An 11687-nucleotide genomic window follows, 5' to 3' on the forward strand; every position below is an offset into this window, starting at 1 on the left:
ACTAGAAAAATTGTAAGCTGCTTTCTTCTAGCAGGTGTTCTGTTCAAACAGTATTTGGCAGTCTTGCAACCAAACTGTTACCCACAAAGATTTTTTTTTTTTTTTAACCTGGTACAAATTTTCATTTCATGATTTTGTGTTATTCTTCTGAACAAAAGCTAACAAGAAACTGCACAGAGTAACTTCATTCTCCTCCAATGGCATATTTTAATTCAGTATTGTGATTGCTAACTGAACAAATTATGGATTCTTGCTTCCAAATTTCTCAACTACTTCTGAGAGCGTGTGCCAGAGATATTTTTTACATTATCTGTTTCTTAATCATGGATGTTATTATCCATGATTATTATATTATATACATATCCAGGATTATTATGTTTGCCTAACTCAATACATCTCTAGGCTTTTCAACTCACTGTCTCCAATCAGGTTTTTTTACCTTTGTAAATTGGGATTTACAGGAAGAGCCTATGCAGAATATGTGGAGTGAAATACTCTGAAACTTAGTAGATGTTACACTAATGGTGCTGGATGTAAACATAAAGGAGGAAGGAAAATTGAGAACTTTTCAATGTAAATGGATTCTGCCTCCTTGGCACACACAGGAATCAGCTGGAATCAGCAGGTGTGTCAGTATTGGGTCTTTCAACCTTGCTGAAGGACAAGCTATTTGCTCACCTGCTTGTTGCAGATCTGTGAGTGGTCAGAAGACCTCCATGCTCATTATTCAACAAGCTTTTCTTGTCTGATATGTTCTCAAATATTTGGTTTCTAAACAAAGAAACATAGCTTTGAGATTGGTTCAATTTGTGGATCTGCAGTTCACTAAGCCCATAGTCTTGTAAAAGCCAGAAGGATCAGGAAAGGAAGACACAGGAAACTAGTACCTGGATTGGCATTTTATAAAAGCTGAAGTAAAAATAGGTAGTATGGTTTCAGATTATTACTATTTCTTATTTTACATGAAATAATACTAATCAGAAGGGCAGTGGAGACATCTTTGAATGGTGAAGGTCTGGCTTATCCCAGTAGCTGGGTTGGCCTCTCGGGAAAGAGTGTGATGCAGATTTGTATGCAAGTATTGGGATTCCAACACTATGTTGATGTTGTTTCAGATCAGTATACCTGTGCTGTCAGTGACACTTCTGAAGAAAACCAAAACTGCCCTTCTTGTGCCAAATGCTCTTATCATAGCAACAGTGACAGATAGGGTAAGTACTCCTGGAGGACAAGGTATTCAGTGAGAAAATACAGAATAGAATCTCTGTTTGCCACATGCTCTCTGAAATCATTCATTCCTTTTTTCCAAGAATTCATAGCACCAGAGGAACTGAAAAATCTGAGTAAGGAGGTGCATGCACAGAGAATTACCTTCCTTGTTAGCAGCTCTGTCAATGTTAGTCCATTTACTTGTATCTCCTTCCTAACCAGTCATACTTTAGACACACAAAAAAGTGTTGCTTACAATGATATTTGGGAATTGTAATTACATCTATCAGTAGAAAATGTGATTATCCTATAAGCAGCTTAAGAAACAACATATTTTCATTGCACAAATATTTTGTGGGTGCAGGGGACAGTACATAAAAGCAAGTTTGGGATTTTGTTTGGATTTTTTTAAGGGGTAGGTAAAATGTAGCATGAAAAGTGTTTTTAAAAGACAGAACAGATCTGGAGTATGCTCTTGTTCTACATGCTAACTTCTATGTGTCTGTTCTGTGTTTGTGTGATAGACATCAAGCTGTAGGCTTAGAAGGACCACAGGTTTTTCCTGCCATAAAAAGTTCTTGAAAATTGTTACTTGGTTAGCAAAATCACCTGTCAAGTTTTATATAGATAAGAGGAAGACTGTTTTGCAAACAGTCATGGAACTTTTATTTTGCAGTACATGTTTGTCTCACTACTCTCCAGAGATACCACCTACAAGCTATTAAAATCTATCTGTACACATCTTGATGTAAGTACTAGTGGCAGTGAAGATGGTATGTAGCTTTGTATTCATTATTACTGCTATCTTGCTGTGAAATGGTACTTTCTGCTCATGTTCCCTGTTAAAAGTGCTTGCTGCTTTTTTTCAGGATACAAGCATGGGCAACAGTCCAAATCCCTCTTCTGCAGAAAACAGCTTCAGGGCTGATCGCCCTAGAACTCTGCCCCTGGTAAACAGCTTAGAAGTTTATTCTTTTGTTGCACGGCATCTTTCATTGCAAGTACTATTTATAATGCCTGAAGAAAAGAAACTGAAGAAAATCATTACATCTGTTTCTAAAATTTCCATGAGTTTTTAATACTGGAAAACAGTTGAAATAATTAGCATAATTATCCATGACATGCAGTTTATATACATGCATGCGCTTTGGATTTATTCAAGGTCTGTATGTTCTTCATATCTTTGTCTAGCAGTCAGATTTCACTGTACTGACGTAAAGTCTGCGATGGACCGTTTTTGCAGTGTTTCTAGTAGCAAACCTTCCTCTGTAAAGCTGTGTAAAACACTCATATGAAAGAGCTGTGAAGCCACATGTGATGACCAAAGTCAAAGTCTGTGAACTTCTCCTGGACTTCACAACTTGTCTACTTTAACAGTCTTTCTTACAGACAAGGGAGGAGATGAAGCTTGAATTCTGATCTTATGTTGCTTATTTTTTAGTTTGATCTCAACATGTTGATATCAGAGATTGTTCCTAGTTAAACAGTTCTAAAGCTTTGATCATTTGTTCGGATTCTAGAGGAAATTGGATTGTTTCAATTTAGAACAAGGCTGAGCCTTTTTGTGATTCAATCTCCCCATCAGGACTTCAACGAAGATTATTCTGATCTGGATGGAATAGTGCAGCAGCGTAGACAAGAGATGGAAGAGTCCAGCAGCACAGGCTCGCAGACACCAGAGCTGGAGTGCTTCCAAGGTGAGTTGGATCATGGAGCCCCAAGAGGAGAGTAGATTAGCTCAGTTTTGCTTCTATATCCCATTCTGATGTAGAATCTAGAGTCTCCATGGTCCTGGAGAATTATGTGGATTTTGAGAACTTCGTCAAGGCCCCACTGTGTACTTTTCTGTTACTATGGCCCTTTGCAATCCATACTCAGGCAATGACTTGGTCATCAGCAGCTCTAAATTGTCACTACTGGTTCCAGTTGCTTAGCCATGTGAACAGAGACAGAATGTAGGAGCTGTTCATGCTTTAAAATCCAAAGGAAAAATGAACAATCAAAACCCATTCTAAAGTAGTTCAAGTCACAGTGCAACTTCTGATCTATGTAAATAATGCTTTGTACCTTGGTGACTTTTGGTCATCAAGGTTGTTTTTAACATGTATTTTGGTGGGGTTTTTTAAACATTCATTTTATTCTTTTCAGCTATTAAGATATTTGAAGATACCATCCAGAGTTGTTCTTTCTTCATCACACTCTTTGTAATCTCTTCTCTCTGCTAACTAGCAGTCATGCTGATTGAAACTCACTTCATAACCCATACTTCATAACTTCATGAGTGCAGCAATACTTGTTTTGTGTAGCTCATGCTGAATGCTATTATGAAAATCTAGAGTGTTCTCTTGTACAATTAATATATATTAAGATATTCATGTGTTGTTATGCTGTTAGTGCTCTGGGTTCCATCTTGACTATAATTGGTATAAGAAACTGCTGAAAGATACTGTTGTTTTTTATAGCAGCTCTCTGTCATGTTATTTTTTATTAACTCTCCTTCTTGTTCGTGTCTTTTGCTCAGCAGAATGATTTGGAGTTACTTGCTTTCATTGGTATTTGATATTTACTGTGCATCTGTCTTTAATTGTGTGATGCTGTTCATTAAGTTGTGGTGTCATCACATGCCACAGAAGTGCTTCTAAATAATGCTTTAACTTGCTGTGTTACTTCCTGATAGTTAGTGACTACTTCAAACAATTTGTTTTTTCCGCAAATGAAAACCAATACCCAGGCAAAGAACCATCCTAGGAAAAGGAATTGAAAGCAGAGGTGAAAGGTAGCACGTCTGTCATTCATGGTTGTTTTTTGTGCATCATTAGAGCAAGTCCAGGGTAAACAGCTCAAGCATAAAATTGAGTGTGATTAGATTTTTCAGTTCTATTTATTTCAAGATACCACTGGCATTTTTAAAGACAGTCAGGAAAAGGAGTTTTAATATCCTTTTTGAAGGAACAATGCACTATCCCCATTTGGTGTTGCTATTAAAGTAATTTGGAATCATTACTCTAGCGAATTCAGGCCTTTTGAGAGATTACTTTTGTGACTATAATCTTCTGCTTAGAAATTCAGTAGTAGCTTTCAAGATTTTCATGGGTTGCTGTCTTTTAAAAGATCTGGAATATAAATGCAACATACATCATTTTCTCTCAATCCAGGTGCTTCTTTTATTTAGTGTTGATGTGGAATTAATATGTAAGCTGTTTCAAGGATACTAAATCAACTTCTACTTTTTACCAAAAGTACAGAATTGCACCTTTTAATATTCTCCTCTTCCTCTGTTTCTTGACCAAAATAAGCTATTAGCAATTTCCTTTAACCTTTGTATTTCACCTCTGTTAAAATGATTTCTTTTCCCAGATTATCACGTTGTTGAAACAGAGACTCATTTGAAAGTTTCCAAGCCTGAGGCCAAGTCTGTTCGTTCAGATGCACATAGTAAACGTGGGCCTGATGGGAAAGCCCGAAACAGTCCTCGAAATGGTAAGAATTCAAGGACAGCTCTTCAGCTGGAATAACTTGAGATAAATTTGCATAAGTATATAACATGGAAGATCTCTTTCTTGTTTCTCCCTCTGCATCATCTGTTGCATTCTTCAAAACATTGTTTATATTCTGTGGCCTGCTCTGCTCTAAGTAAGACTTGGTTTTTTCTATTGCAGGCCATTCGGAAGCCTTCAGGTTCCTCCACAAAGTAACGACCCAGAAGCTCTTATCTCTGAACCATGTACTTGTATTTTATGCAATTCTGTAAGTTAGCAATACCAAGATTGTCAAAAACTAGGATTTTCTTATGTTTACTTGATTGATATAGTCTAAGCATGATTGATATAATCTAAACTTTACTTGAGAAAAGGAAATTATAGGGAATTGTGGCCTTTACACTTCCCAGAAATGTGTATATACATATATCTATATAAGCCTGCTGTGACAGGCTTATATTTAACTAGCCATTTACTTCTAAAAGCAAAGGGTCCTTTGATTCAGAAAATGTTAAAAGTGTTTAAGTACTTGCAGAGGTTCCTTTTTCATGCCACTTAGCAAACACATATTGAAGTTTGAGATTTTCATAACTGTCTGAATGCCATTGATGGTATTCCTGAAATGTTTCTAAGAACAATACTTTATTATTGAACACTTGCAAGTAGCAATTTATGGCTTTTAACAATTAATTTCTCAGGTACTGCTAAAGTTTCTTTAACTGATATACCTTATTTTTCTCTCTTACAGTGTTTGTGTTTTAATACTTTCTACCTTCTACATGAGATATAAAATCAATGTCCTGGAGGAACGCCTTATGTCCATGACAGCCTTTGATTCACATATTAAGGAGTAAGATAAACTCTGGAAAAGTATTGGGGATGTAAAATCTTTTTCCAGAGCAATGATTCCATAAAAAGGTGTAACTTCTGTCTTCAGTCTTAGTGTAATTTGATTAGTATGTTAGAACATACTTCATGCTCTTTAAGTTAATACATCTGTCTTGCTTGTATAAAGCTTTACGTTGACTATATACCATTTAGAAACTGATATCCTGTCTTTCTGAAATAAAAAACCCCACGCCACAAAACCAAACCAAAGCAAAATCCAAACGCAACAAGGGACAGGTGTCTGTGTATTTGAAGAGGAAATAGGGAAAGGGATCATAGTTACATAAATTATTCATTTTTGTGGCTGGAGTCATGGCTGTCATCTGCCCCTGCAGTAAGTTTTTTTGATTTTTTTTTTGTCTCCATGTTGCATAGATAGAAAATATGCAAACATTAAGTGGAGGGGCAGTGCAGGGGTATGTGGTTTTTCTCCACAGTAGTTTGCCTCTATAAAGTTGTATTGGCTCCCTGCTCTTGTCTTAGGAAGTTAAACTGGGTACTGGTGAGAATACTAAGTTTATTTTATTTTATTTATTTATTAGTTTATTGAGCATTAGATTTCGCATTAAGTCTTCTCCCTTTCATATAACAGACTTTTTTCTCTGGGCTGCTCTGAATAATATGGCTTCAGAAGTAATTTGTAAACTCAGTGCAAAACCTGCAGCCACATGCAACGTGACTGGAAATGATAACAGCTGGAGAAGCACTATGTGAAAAAGAGAAGGGAAAAATAAAATTCAAGACAGAGCTGACTCAGGCATGATGGAACTGTTTGCAAAGTGGTTCAAATTTAGCAAGCTCTTACAAAAGTATGCTTTTAAATTCAGCTTTCTTTGATTATCCATCCATGACAGATCAGGTCACTCTGACATTGCATTTGTGGTCATATCAAACAGTGACTGTGCTGTTTATGATCCAACTGGTCTCACCTGTCATCTGTGGAAAGTAGTAGGATTTGTATGCATGTGTCCGAAGACAGAGCCAGGTTCTTCATAAAAAAAGGGATAGGAGGGAAATGGTGCTCTACCTATGCAGCCTTGCATTTATATTATACCATTTTATAATGCAAGAAGTGGGGTAAACCTGTGCCACATATTTTTATTAGTAAGATACTATGTCCTCTTCAGAAACACACAAGAAAGTCCTGTTTCTGTTGCTCTGATCCTGAACAATGCAAGATACAGGAAGGAATATTTAATGTGCACTCCTGCAGTGTCAAGGGTGTGCACTTTACAATTTCCTCCATGTCACAGGATGTTGAACTTACGGAACTTTTTGGTGGAAATAGCTCTAAAGTGTTCTATCCAAATATCTAGAAAATGAGATCACGTTAAAAATGTTGTCAAGAAGTGACTTAGCACTTTTTTGTTTTCTGTAAACCAGTACAGTTTACAGTTTTGGCACTGTTGCCATCTACATGTGTATCCAGTTCTCTTTTCCTCTTTTTTTGAGTCTGTCACACTTATTTTTTTATTTGACAGACATCAAATGCACCAAGATTTGGGAACTCACCTGCAAACTAATGCTGACGCCCTTTGTGACGAGTTAACTGCTAATCTTAGAAAATTGGAAAAGGTAACATTGTATGATATAATGCAAATGCTGATAGACCAATTAGGTTCTTGCTGTGTTTCTATGCTCTTTTATTTTGAAAAGTGTTGAATTACCACCAGATTCAATACCAAAAGGTGGCATGTTTCCCTAGGCAAAAGACTAGGTTTTGGACTATAAATTAACCTTAATATAAACACTGGTATGTCTAAATGCTTTGCCTTGTGCTGAAGCTTATAACCAGGGCAAGTGTTCCTGAGGCAGACACTTCAGGGGTGATTATTGCATTATGTAGTGATCTTAATTTTTTTTTAAATTTTTTTTCTTTTAATCCCAGAGTTAAGGATTTTGAACTCAACCTTTATTGGTATTTGATTAATTTTTCTCTTTGGGGCTTTTGTTGGAGTTCTGGGGTTTTGATTAAGAAAAATGGTGCTTGGTGCTTGCTTACATATGTAGTCAGCTTCTTCAAAAAGAGTGGCTGAGATCTGCTTGTTTTACTTCAGTAACACAAATACTGCTGCACCAGTTGTGTAATTCCCTATACTTGACCATTGTTTTTTACCATTCTCTAATTGGATAGCTAAATGTACTTGGTGAGCGATTGGAAGCTTAAATTGGAAACCTGTGCAAAACAAGTGGGTGTGCAGATCTTATTTCCTTACTTGGTGTTTTTCCCCTTTGTAAAAGACTCTACCAGAGACTCGCAGTGGTCTCATGGCTGTGCCCTGTGATGGGTCTGCTGGATGCTGCTGGAATGGTTGTGTTCAGCACACGGCAGGCCCTGGCCCTGGCCACTGCTGCGGCCCCTGCAGACCTTGACCCACCTGCCCCCAAACCTTGACAAATGCACCCAGTACCAGTGGGTAAAATACTATGTGTTGGGTACACATACACTGGCTGAGCATGACAAAAGCACTAGCGGAACAAAACCAAAAGTTACTTGAATTACTTTGTGCTTAAGTCACATGGGATATTTTTGCCTCTGTTTCTAAAACTGAGTCTGGGCCAAGACCTTTCAATACCTTTTTTCCCCCAAAACAAATTTCTCAAATAGCATAAAGTTAAGACTATATAATATTACTGTTTACATGTGTGGCATAGGTTTTAGAACTACTACCCCCACATCTTCAACCTCTTGGCGATGGAAATCTAGAGTAATGCTGGCTTAACCCCTCTGTATTTTCTGGATAATAACAGTGTGAATACAAAGGGAAAATGCTTACCAGATGGTTACCATTTACAGTCTTTGGCCAAATTAGGTCATTTAAGAGGTTACTGCTTTCTGGCTGTCTGGGACAGGCTGGCAAGACGTTCGTTAGGAGACCTCATTTCAGTGGGAAGCCAGCCAGCCCTTTGCAACAAGGCTAGGCACTGTCCCACTCCCTTATATAGTCTCTGCATGGAGACGGTAATGGACAGCTGGATGGTTAGGTCATTCAGCTGTTCCCAGAGAAGTGACCGTCTGTCCTGAATTAGAGTCTTAAGTGGTGTGTGTTTTTTGTTTAGTGTCTTGATTTTTTTGTTTAGTGTCTGTAGGATTGGAGCCTTAAAGACTTACCTTTATCTGCCAAATATTCAGGGTGATGAAGTGCTCTGCATACAAGCTAAATCAGAATTGCCTGTAGTTGTGTATTGCCACATCCTGTTCTAATCTAGATGAGCTGTGGTTAGAAATCTAATGGCTTTTTGTTCTCTGAGCAAAGTTACTGCAGTTGCTTAACAGTTTCATATGCCTTAGTGAAAAGTGCTGGTAACTGGCTGCAGCAGAAGGTAGCATACATGTTCTAGTATAACTTGTCATGCCTCCCCTTACTTTCCCTGTGACCACAGGACTGTAAACTGGAACATTGAGATTATCTAGATTAAAAACTAAAAATTACTCTGCTTATGCAAGTTAACCAAGTTAAAAATTGGTTAGTGCACAAATACATTGCAATGTCTTTTTCAGTCCGACCTTGTGATTTTTACAAGTTCTCCTTCATACTTGGAGCCAAGGAACTATCATTGTTTAGCAAAATACTGCTACCTTGGCTTTTAACTGCATTTATCATCTTGTTAAAATGCACTGTGTCTCTCAAAGGATAAAGCATTAAATTGTGGGAGGGAATATGTGGCCTAATATTACTCATTCCCTTACACTAATTTACCAATCTAAAAGGAAGTTCCTGTTTACATGTGAAGCAACTCTCATAAAATTAGGTGCTTCTTACTGTTTCCCTTTCCCCAAAATGTTCTTCTTGGGCAAGGTGTGCATCTGAGATAGAAATCATGATGTAGGACTGGAAAGTGGTATCTTTGATCAGGAAGTACAATGGCTCCTCAATTCAAAGCCTGAAAGTAGCTTTGACTAAATCTGTAATCAGTGCTGACAAGTTGCTAAGATACTGAGATATTGAGAACATGTGTATCTGGGGATGTGACCTCTGTTCCCTCCTCTCTGCTTTTAAGGACAAGGAGATGAAAAGTGGATAAATAGGCTGTGTAAAAATAGGTCTGTTCAAATTATTCTCAAGGACGCAACTGGCTGACATTACTTTCATTGCAGCTAAAGGAAGATAACCCACAATCAATTCACTAAATCTGGTAAATGGGACATGTCTGCTAATGGTTAGAAGACTGTACTTTGCTGTGCACATATCATGGCTGAAGCTGTTACAAAACTTTGAATTATCCATTTAGCTAGAGAGCTATGACTTGGAAGTTTGAGGCTTTTACTGGATTTTAATCAAGGTGAAAATAATTCAGTTTCTTGTCCCATTGCTTCTAGCTCTGATTTTTATTTCTGTCTTATTTTCTTTTGGCTAATGGAGTAGAAAATCCATAGGAGAAAATTTCAGGGGATGTTCTTCATATGAAACTTGCTAGTTGATTGTCTAGGTGTTCCATGTGATGCACTTATATTACACTTATAATAAGGGAAGCATTTAACAGGAGTACCATAGGTATGAAAAGGTAAGTGGGAATTAACATCCAGAGTATATTGAAGAGTATGTCTTGATTTTATTTTTTATTTGAAATGTAGTATAACATTTCTTGCCTCACAACTCTTTTCCTCTCTTTTTCTAAGATACAGAACAACTTACAAAAACTGCTTGAAGATGGTGAGTGAAACATCAATGTTCTTGGACTGCTTCAGACCTCATTCTCCTGTCTTGACAAACCGTTCCAAAAGAGCTCTGCTGGCCAGAGTTCAAGCTTCTTTATTTTCAGTCCAAGCCAAGCTTAAACTACTGTAAAGCTCATGTCATCATGCAAAAACATCAGTTGATTCTTCAGCATGTATCTATATATTTTGCAAACATATATGGTTTGGTCTACATGTATCTATGTTTTAAAAATATGGGGATTTTTCTTTTTTGTGTGTGAATTAATGGATTTTTTGGCTTGCTTGATTTTAGAGTTGCTTTCACCAGTGCAAACCTGGTGCATATCCTTTTATACCTCAACATTTACTTTATGCCTATTGTCATACAAATATATATGTGAAGAATGTCAGTCATGATTCATGTATTGAAGTGTTGTGTTAATGAGCAGGTGTCTGTTTTAGCTATGATTATGGATTGGTGCTGTAGTCCTAATTTTTACCTCTCTGCACCCTGACATCACAAATAACAGAAAACAGATGCCTCTGTGTTTGAGTATGCAAAGTCATGAATAATTGAGGTATGCTCAGTTCTCCAGTGCTGTAAAAAGACTCAATTCCACTTTCTGTGACACTGGATCACCACAGAGGGTAGGGTCTGTTTCTACTGGGCATTCAGGTTCCATTGAAGTCAAACCTGAAATCTTTATGGACTTACTTGCCAATTTGCAATCAAGTCGCTTATGAATAGCAATATGGGTGTGACACGCCTGCACAGCTTAGAAAAACTACTTGTTTTCTGCCCTCTCATATGGTCTCTGTCCTTTACATTAATCAGCGTGAAGATCCTCAGTCAGCTTTCCTTGGAGTTGCATGGGGTTTTGGCTGGTTGAGCAAGTATGATGTGTAGTCCAGTAAATGGAAATCTTGGTGTGTGACTTCAGAGATTAGATATTTCCACATAATGAGAACTGGCAAATTAATGGTGCAGCAATACAAACAATCAATGGAGTGAATGAAAAAGTAGATACCTGCTTCATTGTATCACATACTTGTTTTTTCCCAGAGTGCCTAAGATGGGGATTTTTAGCTTTCTGATTGACCAAGCAGGCTCATTAGTTTTTAAAAAGCAATATTTAGGATAATAACTACTATCTGTGGAGTAACAGTATTGTTTATAATATGCTATGCATTTTATAACCATTTCTGTGAAATGTACCTACTTTGTTTAAATAAACTTTTTTAAAACCAGTGACTCAATACTATAATTTGGACGAATGCAAGTCCATCCATCAGTTTTAGTCAAGTGTGATATTCATGAGGGTTATACCTCATGGTACAAAGCTTGTGCAAAACCCAGCACACAACACAAGCGTTAGGAACTGCATCCTGCTGCAGTCCTTCGTCTGACTCCATTGTGTGTGACTACTTTCTGGATCTCAATGACAACAGTAAGAGAAAATTTGGCCCCAAGA

At 37.4% G+C, this 11687-nt stretch overlaps 1 protein-coding gene across 14 annotated transcripts in view; it reads left to right on the forward strand.

The window, feature by feature from the left end:
• The window catches only part of GRAMD2B (GRAM domain containing 2B), a 40871-nt gene extending 29408 nt beyond the window's left edge, over window positions 1–11463 (forward strand). For 4 of the 14 annotated variants that reach the window (XM_085567287.1, XM_085567290.1, XM_085567297.1 and 1 more), the window contains exons 6-13: window positions 1116–1211; window positions 1886–1957; window positions 2079–2159; window positions 2795–2906; window positions 4567–4689; window positions 4869–4956; window positions 5437–5538; window positions 7058–10190. In XM_085567287.1, coding sequence (XP_085423413.1) covers window positions 1116–1211; window positions 1886–1957; window positions 2079–2159; window positions 2795–2906; window positions 4567–4689; window positions 4869–4956; window positions 5437–5538; window positions 7058–7238 — 855 coding nt within the window. In that variant the 3' untranslated portion in view covers window positions 7239–10190. The other 10 variants (XM_077790261.2, XM_021525006.3, XM_085567294.1 and 7 more) reach the window with 6 other exon arrangements.
• The last annotated feature ends 224 nt before the right edge of the window (window positions 11464–11687 follow it).

This window comes from Lonchura striata, chromosome Z (genome assembly GCF_050655825.1).
Source record: "Lonchura striata isolate lonStrDom1 chromosome Z, ASM5065582v1, whole genome shotgun sequence".
NCBI classification, from domain to species: domain Eukaryota; kingdom Metazoa; phylum Chordata; class Aves; order Passeriformes; family Estrildidae; genus Lonchura; species Lonchura striata.